At 33.5% G+C, this 16,835-nt stretch overlaps 1 protein-coding gene across 1 annotated transcript; it reads left to right on the top strand.

The window, feature by feature from the left end:
- Positions 1 to 4,603: 4,603 nt before the first annotated feature.
- On the top strand, positions 4,604 to 10,391 carry LOC107781245 (O-fucosyltransferase 6-like). The gene is made up of 10 exons (XM_016601920.2): positions 4,604 to 5,191; positions 5,291 to 5,350; positions 5,451 to 5,544; positions 6,066 to 6,142; positions 7,301 to 7,389; positions 7,491 to 7,674; positions 8,104 to 8,285; positions 8,609 to 8,711; positions 8,805 to 9,136; positions 9,406 to 10,391. Exons 1-10 carry the CDS (start codon positions 4,985 to 4,987, stop codon positions 9,884 to 9,886), a joined length of 1,809 nt encoding a protein of 602 aa, XP_016457406.1. The 5' UTR covers positions 4,604 to 4,984; the 3' UTR covers positions 9,887 to 10,391.
- Positions 10,392 to 16,835: the final 6,444 nt, after the last annotated feature.

Raw genomic sequence — 16,835 nt, 5'->3', positions numbered from 1 at the left:
GGGTGATGGCGTGCCAATTTTTGCGAGGTTAAAGTACGAAGGGTGATGTCGTGCCGCACGATGTACAATTCTGTACCATGATATGAGTGATAAAGCACGAAGGATCATTCCGTGCCATGTTTATATGAGGTAAAAGCATGAAGGGTGATGTCGTGCCGATTTTATTGATTTTATGGTGAGGACGAGAGTAAAAGCACGAAAGGTGATGCAGTGCACTTGTCTTTTATTTCTGATTCTTGTTGATAATTGCATTTTGGTGTTCCTTATATTTATCTGATGTTCTTCTATTATTACTTGATGTTCCCTGCAACATGTTTCTCCCTCTTATCCTTAACTGTACATTTTTGCCTTTATTTTCCGGTGTATATGATTTTGTTAGACCCTGTGCGTCCACCAAACTGTATAGAGAAACGGGTTCTCTATGTGTTTCTTCTAAAAATACTGATGAACCAAACTGTATAGGGATCTGGTCTTATATCAGTTTGGTACAGTGCTAATTTTGTGTGAATCCACCAAACCGTAGAGTACCTGGTCCTTTGTGGGGTTCTGCTGTGAATGCTAGTAAAGTTGTATGTAAATAAGGCCGAGGATTTTTACGTGAAAAAATCCCACACATGGGGATCAAAAAATCACGACCTACACTGGTAGGCTTTTAACTTCACTAACTTGCAAACTCCCTATTACAAGCCACTTTACAATAACCTTATTGCAAAGACTTCAACTAACTTATGATGCTCTCATCACAAGCCACTCTATAACTATCCTAGTTATAAAGAATTTGACTAACTTGTGGTATTTCCACCACAAGCTACTTTGTCACACTATAGTTACAAAGGCTTTGACTAACTTGTGATGTTTCCACCACAAGCCACTTTGTCACACTACGGTTACAAAGGCTTTTGCTTATGACTATCCCTAGTCACAACATAAACTCAGAAGTTTATGAATTTTGGTTTGTTCCTAAGACAACGCTTCTAAGAAAGTAAACTAGGAATTACAATGAAGAACACATAACAAAGACCCAACAACCTAAGGACTTAAGATATCTTCGATCTTGGATCAGGTCCTTGAGGTTGCAACAGCTTTGTTCTTGAGAGAGGTTCTTGAGCACTTGAGAGAATTTTCGTTTTCTGTATTTTCAAGTATTGAACTAGAATCTTGTGCCTTGCATGAGGTTTATACTACACACGACATTACCTTAGTGATGTCCAATCTCAATGGAAAGTGATTGTTGTACTGTCTGTTGCTCTATGTGCTACACTGTTGCAGGTAGTCACTTTCTGTAGTTGCTTTCCAGCTGTAGTTGACTTTGTACTTCTGTTAGAGAACCCTAAGGGACCAGGTCCCTGTTGTGTTCCTCTTTGTACAGTTGTGATCAGTCACTCAGATGCGTTCCAGCTGTATAGTTGACTTGTACTTCTGTCAGAGAAGCACCAAGGGATCAGGTTCCTGATCTGGTTCTTGTGCACACTGCCTAGATTGTCTTGAGTTGAGTAACTTGAATTATGCTTTGTATAGACTCATTGTAGGTACACCTTGATCACATCGCTTGAAGTGATATGAGCACTTTAGTTGGTCAGAGAATGAGTGGGCGATGAAAATAGTACAGTGCGGCAGAATCTTTGTTTCCAGATGTGTTCAACTGACTTTATATTGCTGTGAAGAACCCACAAGAGTATCAGGTCCTTGTTTGGGTTCCTACCTCATGAAGCTGTAGCAAGTTCACATTTGGCTGGAATCCGTTAGATGCAGTGTAATCCAAGTGAGTCAGGCTCCCTATCTGGTTCTTAACATTAAGTTTGTTACATCATCAAAACACAAGATAAAGATATTGAAAACCTATCAATTTCCCCTTTTTTGATGATGACAAACTTAATTGAATACGAGAAGTTAGAGTTCAGATAACCAGATTGAATAACAGGATACCATAGGTTCCCCTGACTTTATGCCCTTACTTACACATGTTTCCTCATATGTTCTCCCTGACTTTTTACTATCATTCTTGGTCTTTTATCTAGATTTGACTGCACATGTTTATTTGGTAGTTTGGTCCTAGCCTCGTCACTACTTCGCCGAGGTTAGGCTAGGCACTTACCAGCACATCGGGTCAGTTGTACTGATACTACACTCTACACTGTGTGCAGATCCCGATGCTACAGCTTTTGGACCGTAGTGAGGGTGCTGTCTTCAGTCCATTCAGGCGACCCGAGGTAGTCCTGTAGGCGTCCGCAGGCCTTGGCGTCTCCTTCTGTCATTCCCTTTCTATTTTTACTTATTCAGAGACAGATTCGTATATTTCTATTCAGACTTTATTTGTAGTATTCATAGATGGTCCGTGACATTGTGACACCAAATTCTAGGTAGAGTTGTACTTAGACTTCCGCAATTTGTATTAATTTAAATTATCACACTTCATCTTCCGCACTATTGTTGTTATCATTATTTCCGCTGTTTTTGTTATGTTGTTTTGGAATTGCTAAGGGATATAACTGAAAATGGTTAAATAATACTAATCGACTTGCCTAGCTTTCACTAGTAGGCGCCATCACGACTCCTGAGGGTGAAAAATTCGGGTCGTGACAGAAAGACTCGCACTCCATCTGTCTCATATTATTAGTCGTGGTTACTAAAAATAGTTGTCTCTAACTTATTTGTCAATTTAGAAGTTCAAGACACAATCGATTATCTTTTTCCTTTTTTACCCTTAATAATAATTATCCTTGAAGAATACAAACCCATCAATTATAGATAACTTTGTTCAAATACCAATGAAGAAAGATTAAATTTTAAAACATGAATAAGGATAAAATATTCAAAATCCCATCCTAATTAAGTTTTCTTAAAGGACGTGTATAAGAGAATCGTGACAATTAATATGAGACGGAGGAAGTACAAATTAAGGAGAACAAATGCTACAACTGCAGTCCCAATTAGGATGTTTAATTATCGCTATCTAAATCTAACACCAAATAATTTGACAGCTTATCCGTCAAACACCCACCCCAAATCATAAATTAATCTTCCCTGTATATAATTCGACCAGAGGCATATCTAGTGTAGAAGCTATAGTTTAATTACACCCATAGTTTTCATTCATATCCTATATTTTTGCCTAAAAAATTATTAAATATATATAAATAATAAATTTTAAACCATTAAATTAAATGATCTAAACCCATAAAATTTAAATCCTGAATTCCTCTCTAAATTCAACTTAAGTTCTGAAAAAAGTATAGGCAGTTGGGTTGGGACCGATAGTTATGGGAATTTAAATCGTGCCAAGCATGAATGTGTTTTCGATTTACGACTTCAATCACACGCAATCTCTTATCCGTTCTTGAACTACTACTCCCCATGCAACTTGGCAATAAACAAATTAAATCTGTTCTGTGCGCAAATAGTGACTAATTAGAGAATAATATTAATTATACCTTCCTGCAGTAATCTCTGTAGTTTTGCTCCTCTCTTGCGTTAATTAACACAACAATAACAATCCACTAAAATTCTACAAGTGAAGTCTGGGGAGGGTATGTACGTTGACTCTACTCCAGAGGAATAGGTAAGTTATTTCTAATAGACCCTCGACTCAAGAATTCACTAAAAAGTATCAAAATATAAAAATTAAATACACGAAAAAGTCAAAGAGATTCAACATATAGTATATATGCATAAAACAATTTATTTATACCTAGCAAAACATATAATATTTCGGTGAAAAGGTGTAACGGACGACCCTTGGTTAAACGTGGCTCCGCGACTGGTCTGGTTCAAACCTTCCAGCAAAGGCAGAGCTAAAATTTAAAGTTTATGAGTTCGAGATTCTAATATTTTTAAGTAACTAGGTTCTAAATTAATAATTTATACATATTCAATAAATTTCTTAATATAAATATTAGGTTTCGATTTGAAGGAATACCATGCTTCAGGATTAGAGCACAAAGGAAGAACTTCACTGAAAACTAGAAGAATTTCTTTTTATAGATGAGAATGATATCAGCAGACTACTTAAAATTAATGTATCCGAAAAATAATAACTCCTATGTGATTTACAGTGAACTTTTGAAAAGTAAAAGGCCCTTTGTAGTTTAAAATTTTAGATTGATTTGAATTAAGGCGAAAAGAGAACTTACAGCTTGTTTGGATGGTTGTTAGGTACTGTTTCATCATTGTATCGTATCGTATTTTGTTGTACTGTATTGTTTTGATATATACAATGTTTGGATAGATTGTATTGTTTGCCGTCGTTTCATAATGTCATACACAAACAATATGAAGAATAAACTTACAATAAGGTACGGGGTAAAATTATTATATAAAAAGGTAGAATAAAAGATAAAATATAATTATTTAATAATATCGAAGGGCAAAATGAGAAAAGAAAAAAAAGGGAACGACACGACCACACCAAATCAGTCGTTCCATAAAGTAACACTTTTGGTCGTTTTATAACGACGAATTTAACGATACGATACAATAAAATTTATATAACAATCAAAATAAACATCGTATTTTAAGTAACAATACGATACATTACAATGAGTAACGTCCAAAGAAGTTGTTAGGTGTAAAGTTTTGTTTTTACTAAAAAAAGAAAAATGAACTCCATGCAGATTTTGACCGTTTGTGTATATAGACATGCGTTATCCTCATCAGATCAGTTCAAAAGAGAGTAGCATGAGAAATGTGAGTTGTTAAATGTAGATTTCCTAACTAAGATTTTAGGTGCGATTTAGTCGAGGCGGCAGTTAGTTTAGTATATTTGTACAAATTAATTAAGGGATAATATTTCTGCAGTTTAATTAATGAATTAAACAAACAGATAAATACGTAGGCATATATAACATGCGTATAGTGAGAGATAACAGCAAATACGTTACCGGGAATATTACAATGTTGTTATCGTTCGACGGAGATTCCAAGCTGATTGTTAGCTGCCGGCGCCGGAGTTGCTGAATTACCGGCGATTGTTCTTACTTGTAACGAAATGAAATACAGAAAGCAACGCCATGAGACGGCGGCGGTGTTTATCGGACTTCCGATCGTTTTACTATTCCGTCGACGCCGTCGCATTTACCACCTCCTCCCTTTCCTCTCAGCTTTATCCGGCGCTCTTCTCCTTTTATTTACGCTTCTCTCTTACCTTTCTCCTCCTATTAATAGCCGCCATCGTCACTTTATCAGCCGCAGCTCGGTGAGAACCATGAAATGTTATTTACGTTACAAATGACGTTCTCTGTTTTCGTACTTCTACGCCCAATGGTTTTGTAACTGTTCTGTGTTGTTTTTCTAGTTTAATAACGGAACGGAGTTTCGAAAGAAGCTTCTAGAAGAACAGGTGTTTCGGGTTCCGGTGAGTGAACGCTACAGCTTTAATTTCACATTTCATTGCTGGGTGGTTATATCATGAGTTTGTTTGTTTGATTTTTCGTGTGGGATTTGAATGTGTATAGATGGGTGGAGGGAGCTTAAGCAGCCGAGACCTGTGGAATTCGAAGAAATCGAATTTCTACCATGGTTGCAGTGTTGCCACTGACCAGTTTCCAAGTAACCATTCCTTTATATGTTTCCAATTGATTTCACATTTTGTTCATTAATTGCTAATGGGACCCGGGGGAGGGGGGAGTATTTTTTTTTTGTTTAAACATTTCTTTTTTTAAAAAGAGTTTTCTAGCGATGGTAAAGTTATTTACGCGCGACCAATATGTCACTGGTTCGAGTCTTGGAAGCAGTCATTAATGTTTGCACTAAAATAGAATGTCTAAATCACAACACTAGGGATGCGGCCCTTCCAGGACAAAGTACTTTTTTGTTGTTTAAATATTTCTGTTTCTAAAAGGGAGCCTTGGAGCGGCGATAAAGTTGTCTTCGTGTGACTTATAGGTCACGGGTTTGAGCCGTGGAAGCAGCCACTAATACTTGCATTAGGGTAGGTTGTCTATATCACACCCCTACGGGTACAACTCTTACCCAAACCTTGCGTGAATGCGGGATGCTTTATGCACAGAGCTGCCCTAAATATTCTTGTTTCTATTTGGTTGATATGGGATCTGTCCAACATTTTGCAGCTGCTGAGGTGAATACACTTCCTAATAGGTACTTGATGATTGCAACAAGTGGAGGCTTGAATCAACAGAGAACAGGGGTACTTCTCTCGTCCCAGTAACTGTTACTGCATTTTTTCACTAATTGAAGGTCAATAACATGGAGAGCACCAGACAGATTATTTTATTTTATATTTATTGTGTGCCTGTTCCCCAGCCTAACCTTATTCTGGCTCACTACAATAGTAAATGAGGAAAATGGCTCTTTTCCTGATTTGTTACTTCATCCGGTCCATTTTAGTTGTTTTAGTTACTAAAAATAACTGATCCGAAATACTTGTCACTTTAAACAATCCAGATATAATCAATTGGAGTATTTTTTTTTCCATTTCGTCCTTTGCATTAATTGGACTTCAAAGTAAAAATCATTGATTGCATAGCATAGAAAATCTAAATGTGGAGTAAATAAGGGTATGGTAATCAGAAAGCTCATCACCTCAAGGGACTTTTAGGGGCGTGTAAAAGTGAAACATGACAACTAAAATGGACCGAAGGGAGAACTATTTTGCAAGAAATGCTATCTTTGCCATTTCAGTGAGATCTTCCAGTATTTAAATTCTTAGTTACAGGTGCATCATTGCCTTTTGAATATACATACTTGCTCCTAGTAACAATTTTTTCAGCTGTTAAGAAATAACAAAGCAAAACTCCCAAGTCCCCAAGGTTTTCCTACCGCAGATTAAACCATGAACCATAACATCACTTGGACTAATGACATGGTGCATGTTCGTATAAATTCTTCTCGTTACTTCCAGCTACAGAGGCATTGTTTAAGTTGTTTCTCATGAATAATATTAGGTCTATTCCCTAAGGCTACCTTGTCCCAAGTTTTAGCTATTACCTAAGATAAATTTACCTCATTTTAAGTGTTCTTCCTTTGACCTGGCTGAACTAGTTAGCAACATTGATCTGATGCATATAATCACCTGCAAATAGAAGAAAATGGATAGCCACTTATTTCCCTTTTCATGATCCTCTTGTCTTTTAGGGATGAATCTAGTTTTTATTGGTCATCGCACATTTATCATATAAGTGATATTGCATCAGTTCTTGAAATGATATTTAATCTGCTCATGCATGTTAATGGATATTACCCTATGAGCAGATCATGTTTAGCCTGGAATTCTTTTCTTTTTCCGTTACATTTAAGAGACTGTTGAAATGATGCGAGTTTGAAGCTGTTTTCTTGCTGAATGCAGATTATTGATGCTGTTGTTGCAGCTCATATCTTGAATGCCATCCTTGTAATTCCGAAGCTGGACCAAGAATCTTATTGGAACGACTCAAGGTTTTACTTGATGTGATTTGTACTTGGATGCATTTTTTGAGCAATCTCTGTGTCGTTTAGTGATTTCAAATCTTAGGGACTAATCTATTCCTTTTGTGCAGTGACTTCTCCGAAATTTTTGATGTCAACTGGTTTATTTCATACCTATCAAAAGATGTCAAAATTATTAAGGATCTCCCAAGAATGGGAAATAAACTCATAAAACCGCATACAACACGTGTTCCAAGGAAGTGCAACGCTAAGTGTTATCAGACTCGTATCCAGCCCATTTTAGTTAAAAAACACGTAAGTCAGTCTACATCAATAAGAATTACTTCACTGTGTTTGACTTGTGTGTTGTATCTTAACATGATGTAACTCCTTGACAAAGAAATTTTTGCAAGTTTATATGCAGACTCTCTAAGCTGTTAGTAGCCTGTTTTTCTTGTTGAATTGTATGTGTATGTCCGGACTCTTTTGAAATTCAATATTTTTGTCCAGACCAGACTGATGCAGATCAATATCATGGAAATGAATTGGCTATCCTTATAACACAAGTTTAACTTAATTATTTCCTAGAAGTTTTAACTTTAAATACAGAGCCGAAGTCTGTTGATCACACTTGAACTTAAAGTTTGATGCTCAACTCTCCAACTGCTTTGTAATAATAACTACAAAATATTGGGAGATAAGAGTTGGTACTCTGATTTTGAAGAGTTCTCGTTGCTGATGCAGGCTGTTCAGTTAACAAAATTTGATTACAGACTCTCCAATCGTTTGGATACAGAGCTACAGAAGCTGAGATGTAGAATCAACTATCATGCATTGAAGTTTACTGATCCCATAATTGAAATGGGAAAAAAATTGGTTGAAAGGATAAGAAAGAAAAGCAAGCATTTCCTTGCGCTACATCTAAGGTAATGCGCTTATTTGATACTTCCACAAGATTTTTCTGGTCATTATTTTTTCTTACTTAACAATCAATATAAACAGATATCCAGACTATCTGAACTCTATTATGATTTTTTTATTCTCTACATACGGTGAATGTAATGCTAAAGCTCACTCTTATTGCTGCTGCACATATTCAGTTTTGTCAAACTAGAATACCTATATTGTGTGCTATATTTGAATTCAACGTATCATTTACGGACTTAAAAGTTGATCATTTTATTGTAGATTATGGACTTATCCATGTCACTACTAATGTGCTAGCTGAAGTTTTATTTTCGTATGAAAGGTTTGAATCAGATATGCTAGCATTCTCAGGATGCTATTATGGTGGAGGAGAAAAGGAAAGGCTAGAACTGGGTAAAATACGAAAGAGGTGGAAGACGTTACATGTAAGTCACTACCTATTACAGTAACTGTCAGTATTTACATTGCTCCTACTACTTGCACTAAACATGTTGTTGCTTCTTTGGCATAAAATCCAGTCAAGAAATCCAGATAAAGAAAGAAGGAATGGAAAATGTCCTCTAACTCCTGAGGAAGTCGGTCTTATGCTTAGAGCACTTGGTTTTGGTAATGATGTTCATATTTATATCGCATCAGGGGAAATCTATGGGGGTGACGAGACATTGGCTCCTCTTAAGGCTTTCTTTCCAAATTTTTACACCAAAGAGACACTTGCCAGCAAGGAGGAGCTGGCACCATTCTCTTCCTTTTCTTCCAGAATGGCTGCTTTGGATTTCATTGTTTGCGATGAGAGTGATGTTTTTGTATCAAATAACAATGGCAATATGGCAAGAATGCTTGCTGGACGAAGGTACGCACTTGCTGTTTTATACTTGAAAGTGTTGTCAAACCTTCGGTTAGAGTTACAAACATACATACAGGGGGTAGAGCTAGAATTTTGAGTTTATGAGTTCTGAATTTTAAAATAGACAACTTAGTAGTTCTAAATAAATTATTTATGCATGTTAAATGAATTTTTTATCACAAATATAGGATGGACTAAAGCTATTGAGTTCTGCCGAACTTGTACGCAGGCTTGTGGCCTCGCCCCTGCTTACGGAAATCTTTTTCATGTTGCAGGAGATATTTTGGTCACAAGCCAACTATCCGTCCAAATGCTAAGAAGCTAAATAAGTTGTTTATGGATCGAAATAACATGACGTGGGAAGAGTTTGCCTCGCATGTTCAAAATTATCAAATAGGTTTCATGGGAGATCCAATGGAGGTAAAGCAAGGGAGGGGTGAATTTCATGAAAATCCATCAGCATGCATTTGTGAAAATTCCAATGTCAAGGATAGAGAAGATATAACTATTCCTGGAAATTTTGCAATGAATTTTGATAAGGGCACTGATTCTGCTGATGATAGTGCTAGGAGATCTTTTGGTGAAGTGATTGATGGTCACATTAGTGAAGATGAGCAAGATTTGTTTGATACAACAGATTATATGGAGAATGAAGTTGATCAGGGAAGAGCATTACCTAAAGAAATGAAGGCAGACTCTAGCCAACTTTTCTTTAAAACAGAACAACCAGAATTGGAAGAGATGTTCTCAGATTAAAGAGTAGTTGCAAGCTTGTATTGAGAAGAAAAATTGTGGCACAAACAAGTTCTATCTTGTGACGAACTTTTAGAAATTCGCTCGTTGTGACTGTTGGCTTCAATTGATTGATACAAACATGATGTCTACGGGTAGAAAATTTGTATATAACGCCAGCTGAAGATCATCGATATCTTGTTTCTCCATTTTTGCTAGTCAAGGTGCAGTATTAAGGGCAGGAGGTTCGCGTTACACTTGTACAGCACATGTTGGAGGACAAATATTATACAGATTTATTCTTGGAATATGGAGGAAACCATAATTGGACGACTGTGAAGAGGATGGATCATTGGATATGGAAAGAAATGCTTTGAGGTTTGTTCTGTTGGCATATTCTGTTTTAAATTCTTTTTTACTTCTGTTTTCTTTAAAATGGAAGGAGGAAACAAATGAATTGTATAGTGCTACTCCAGAAGAGTGTATTCTGATTCTGATGATAATGTTGAAGGAACTGTTGATTCTTATGTTGGGCTTTAGAAGAATATTACAGAAGAAAACATTGACAAAAACATGCAAACTCTGTAAATGCATATTAAAAAGGGGAAAACAAGAAAACACACACACAAAAAACTCCTATAAATTGGGCATTAGAAGTACAATTTCCTTCATTATTAGCAGGGAGAAATTAAAAAATAGCTAAATTTACGAGTGGTCATTCAAAAATAGTCACGGTTTCAAAAGTAATAGAAATTTAGCCACTTTTCATGTAAAGATAAATCTGAACGAAAACACTGTTCAAAATTCGGAAAAATACTCCAGTATAATATACTGAAATGCCAGCATAAGTATACTGGAACTCCAGTATAATATACTGGAGTTCCAATCCAGCATAATATACTGAAGATTGGAGCATCGGTGCTCCAATCTCCAGTATATTATACTGAAACTTTCCGCGTGTTGGAGTTCCAGCATAATATTATGCTGAATATGCTGGAAGTTCATACACAAAGTGTACCGATCTCTAGTATATTATGCTGGAACTTTCCGTATTGCAGCAAAATAGTGGCTATTTCTTAATGGCTTTGCAAATGCTGGCTATTTTTTAATGGCCAGTTCGAAAACTGGTTAGCCCGTGCTATTTTTACTTATAAGTAGTATTTTCATGGCCCTAGACCAAACTGAAAATTTTGAATATACTCCAGATATTGCTCGATTAGTATTTTGAGAATAGTAACCGAATGCTTTTCAATTTTGCTGGGCCTTGGGCATAGACAAGCCGAGGACGTAAAGGGGATTTCTTCATGTTAGAAAGGATCATTTTCTTTGGTAATCTGGAGTGGAAATGACTCCATGTTGCAATTTTTAAGCGCGTTGTTTGAAATATATTCACAGTTTATAATGTATTTAAAGAGTAGTCAATTTTGCTCAAACTTCATGACATGGCATCCTAAAATTCAAACTTTAGGATATTGTGTCATAGTTCGAAAATTGTGTCCAGAAGTTCGAATCTTATACCCTGAATTTTAAATTAATAGTTCAGAAATTCAAGACATTTAGACCTGAATTTCAAATTAACAACTCAAAAATTCAGGACACTAAGTCCTAAATCAAATTAAGGATACTTAGTCTTGGAGTTTGAGTGAATTGGCTAATCTTTAAATACATTATAAATAGTAAATATATTTTAAAAAACGAGCTTAAAAGTGGCTATTGATGCACTTAACTCTAATTTGGACATGTAGGTGCTCATTATTTAGATAAAATGGTCGTATAAAGAGCTGACTGATAATATATTATGAGAATTTTTGAATATATTCAACTCAAAATTTTAAGATAATTGGTTAAATATCATAGCTCTTACCTTGTAGACCTTCTGAAAATTCTTATTAGTATTCGTATTAGAAATACTACTGCATGGACACTTTGCATTGTGATAATAGGCTAGATTCATGTAGTTGGGCGACTGTTTATGTCCCAACTTGACTATGCTTCACTATTCTATGATGGTTAAATGATAATAAATTGACTCTAATTGCGAATATCATATTTTGCAGGAGTGAGTTGCGTTTATGAGGACTTAGGACAGTGTTTGAAGCTAAGTTAAAGCAAGGGAAACCCCTCGGAGCTGAGTATGTGTGAAAGAAGAGAGAAAACAAGTGATAAAATGCTAACCAGCTTAGCGCGACCGCGCTAGCCCAGAAATTCGAGGCAGAATAATATGCTATATGTGCGGCCATTAGCGCGGGCACGAGCGCGGCTGTGCTAGTCCAGTTCGGAGCATATAATTTCAGGGGTAAACTTGGAAGTTCTGGGTAATTCCACTTAACCTATAAGAGGTCCAGCTCGCCCAAAGGGACATTATCAAGGTTTTTACAGCTTAGTTGAAGGCAAGGAGAGGCAAGAGGCAAGAGGCAAGAAGGATAATTCGACATCGAGTTCTTCCTTTCTTCCTTTTGTATTTACCATTTATGATAAATTTTGTTGTTGTTAGTGTGAATACGATTATGAGTAGCTAAATATTTAATCTAGGGTTTTGATGGAACCTGTTGAAGGATGAACTTCGTATTATGTTAATATAGTTTGCCCGGTTTAATATCTATTTGTTCAACTACGTTCTTGTTGTAGTTAATTGATAGGATTCTCACTTATCTGTGCCTATTTAGTATGTATTACTCGGGAGAGAGTGCATATTTAAGTAATTGTTGAACAACACCACTCCCAAAGTATATGAGGAATCAATAACCGAGGGTTTAAAGGTGGGATTAGGGATAACGAAACCTTGGGTGCGATCTAAAGTGAGCTGTAATAAAAGTCAACTAGCATAACTCAGGAGAGTGCATCTAGTAAATTGTCGTAATTACTCGGGAGAGATTACGATAGTAAGAGTGTTCATGATCGATAGAGACAATTAGGCAATTCTATGCGAAACATAACAGGAAGGGATTCCATCAATAGGGGAAATCACAATCTTAGATCCTTCTCTTATTTGTTTACAACTCAATCATAGTTAGGTTTTGGTTTACTTAACGTTATCCAGTTATAGTTAGTAAAAACATCTCCAATTGTTATTCAAAATATCTGGGAAGTTGATTACAAAGAATTTAGTGAGTCTAATAAGAGTAATTGGTAGGTTAATTCCCTGTGGATTCGACTCTGGGCTAAATACTCGAATTATATTTGCAGCGACCGTTTTGTCCTTTTATAAAGCATAATTGGGCATGATCACATTGCGTGTGCATCCTGTGTTAGTTATTGTCAAATTATATATAAAGTAACAAATTCTAATTGCATAGATAATATTAGGAATTTTTATCTTATATAGCAAAGGTTGATACCTTATTTATTTTAAAGAAATACCTTTTTAAAAAATTATATTCCATAGCTACCTTTTAACTTTTATAGCCAAATATCTATTTATGGTTACCTCTTACCCTTAAGCCATAAAATACTCTTTGTATTATTTTTCTCTCTCATTCTTTTAGATTTTTCTCTACCCTCTCTCTCTCTCTCTCTCTCAACGCCAGTCTTTCTTCGTGAATATAACCACTATTCTCCACTGATTCATCTCCATTGTCTCGCGAAATTTTCATTGTCAGTGGGATAGGGCTCTGGAAAAAAAAATCAATGTCGAAATCAACCCCTAAAGAGAATGATCCACCCTATTCTGGTGTCCGTTGCTTTGCAATGAAAACTGGCCATGGCCACTGCAACTCTTGCCTCTCACGACCTCCATTGCTGCTTTTCTTTATCTGCCAAATTCGCAATTACTAACAAAAGAAGGCAATCTGCTATTGAAAATAAGGAATTTCGTTCGTTTTTGCGCCTAATTTTGAGAGTTTCAAGTCAGAATCGCGGCCCTCTTGACGAGACGATATTAGGGTTGTTCTTGAACAAAGACGACGGAGTTTGGGCTGAGCAACTTGAAGAGCCTGTTACCTTTTTTTCACTGTATTTCAATGTATCTCGTTGTATTCTATGTATTTCATTGTATTCATTGTCTTTTTTTCATTGTATCCCATTGTATTCTATATGTTTCATTGTATTCATTATCTCGCTATATTCCATGAATGTACTCATATATTTTTTTAAATAATATAATTTATGTATTCAGATGTATTATATAATTTCTTTGAAGAATGCTATGTTTTTGGGATTTTTCGGTTGAGAATCTTTTTTATAAGTGAAAATACAAAATTTGTGTGTTATAATGTATTTAACTGTATTCAATGTAATTATATAATTTCTCTGATGATTTCTATATTTTGGGGTGTTTTTTCGATTGAGAATCTTTTTTATAACTGGAAATACAAAATTTGTGTGTTATAATTGAGTTTGAGTTATATTAGGAGTCTATTATGTTAATTGATTCACTTTCCATTTAAAAACAGCTGAATAGACCATGAATTGCGCTATTTACGTTACTGTATTCACAAATACATATCGTGAATACAGTCGAATATAATAATCTATCTAGCTGTAATCCCCTGTTTTACGCCATGAATACAGTCGAATACAATAATCTGTCTAGCTGTAATCCCATGTTTCACGCCGAGAAATGCTTTGTGAAAATTTCTCATAATATTACCAAAAGTAGGCCGAAAATTAAAAAGATTTAGGCCCCTAACAGTAAACTTTGTGTCTTTGCTCTTTTGTTAGAGGATAAAAGAGTTCGTAATTCAACATATATAGTTGTTCTTGAGGCTTCAGTATCGTAAAGCCCAAATGACTGGCCTTTAAGATAGGGAAATTTTCATATTTACTTAACAATTTGTAAAATATTTCATAATATACAACTTGGTTTTGAATTACAAATTGTACAACATACATATTATAAATATACTTTAAAAAATAAGGTAACTTCCCCTATTTAAGGGGAATGTCATCATATCCTTAGAGGAACGTACTTCCCCTGAAGTAACGTACTTCACTTTTCAGTGTATGGTAAGCGTAGATTTAGGCCCTAAATATTCTCTATTTTGTTAATATTAATTATCAATTAGTATTAGTACTCGCGCGATGCGCGGATACAAATCATGTTAAATTGTGATGTTGGATATTTGAATCATGTGCAAATAACCTTAAAATATAAACCTCTCAGATAAAAATTATATAACATTAGATATTAATTATGAAGCAGGATATGAAATTATTGTTCAAATCTCGTAGTGCACAACCTATTTTATTTTTTATTTGTAGCAACCTAACTACTTGATTTTAGTACTTGCACTTCGTTTTGCTGTTAGTATCAAAGAATACTAAACATATCATGTTGCGATCTGTCTTGTTTGAGCACATTAGATCATATTATTTTAACAAACTTCTTTACTATCACTTTGTTTTTATCTAAAAGTTAAATATTTCTTATTCATCACATTATTTTTACGCAAATTTTTTTTCTTTTATTTTTTCTTATAGTTATTGTATTATTTATTATTTAATATTATTTTACTATCATATAATTTTTTATTATCTTAATTAATATCTTGCTTATTATTCTTTTAATAGTCTTTAATAAATATAAATGTTTTATTCTTGAAATTTGGTATATTTTTATGCATTCAAATTTTTTTAATCATTTAAACTTATTGTAATATTTTTAAATATAATTTAATTTTTTAATTTATTTATTTTTAAATTAATTTAATGTATAAGTATTCTCACACTATCTCTATTTTTGTAATACATTCTCTTCCCTAGTATAAATTTTAATTATTTTTATATTAATTTTTTACCTTTAACCAAAATAATATCATATTTTATTTTAAATTGTAAAATTGAATTAGTCTAAAATATTAATATATATATTTGATGATTATGTTGCAAATATATTGAGTTCTCTTATAATTATTTTTGTATTAGATGCAGTTAAGTTTTCTTTTTTTAGCTTTAAGATACAAATTTAATTTTTAATTTTCATTAGTAAAATTACCTATATTAGAAAGTTATTTATATTTTTAAAATTTTATTTTAATCATAGAAAAATAATTTCTTAATTGTTTGAACATATTATATATGTAGTAATATGTTTATTGTCATTTTATTTCTTTATGTAATATTTTTAAAAATAAAAACTTATGAAATAAAAAACAATCTCATCTCAAATTCAAATAATTTTTATCATTCTATTTTCTAAATTGGACCGTATTTTCAAAATATTATGCTATATATTCAAACTTAAACTAACTGTACTCAATTCAGATATTAATCATAGAAAAATATTTTCTTTGTTGTTTGAACACATTATATGTTAATGTTGTAGTAATATTTTCATTATCGTTTTATTTCTTATGTAAATTTTCTTTCTTTTTTAAATTTAATACAAATTTAATCTTTAATTTTTATTAGTAAAATTACCTATATTAGAAATTTATTTTCTATTTTAATATTTTTTTCATAAATAAGACTTCAATTTCATGATATTATCCATAGTTTGGACATTCTAATCGTAGTTTTAACAAATTTCTAATTTCAAATTCAAATAGCCTTTCCCTTTCATTTCTAATAGTAATATTTTAATAATTTTGCTAATTTTTAATCTAATATATAGTCTTATTACGTTTTATGTGGCTTTTCATTAACTTGTAACTTTTTTAATATCATTATAAACTATTATTCTTTAATATAATATAGATAAATATATAATTTTCTAATCATAAAATAAATATTTATTTTGTTTTAAAAATATTGCTCGAAAATTTTAAATTATTTAAATTTTAATAAGATTTTAAGCATTGTATATTTAATTTATTTTATTTTCTAAACTTATGATTTATAAATATCTCATATTATCTCTAATTTATGTCTATTATTCAATATTTTTAGTTTTTGATTTTATCTATTAGACTTGAGTTACGTGGACTTATCCATATTATGATTTTCTTATCATAGTATAAAAACTTTCTCATCTCAAATTTAAATAAGTTTTACCTTTCTTCTCTATGATAAAAAATCTGAATTTTATTTTTTCTCT

This window comes from Nicotiana tabacum, chromosome 5 (genome assembly GCF_000715075.1).
Source record: "Nicotiana tabacum cultivar K326 chromosome 5, ASM71507v2, whole genome shotgun sequence".
Lineage (NCBI taxonomy): Eukaryota > Viridiplantae > Streptophyta > Magnoliopsida > Solanales > Solanaceae > Nicotiana > Nicotiana tabacum.
Note: the sequence above shows the minus strand (reverse complement) of the source record. Positions and strands in the feature narration are given on the sequence as shown.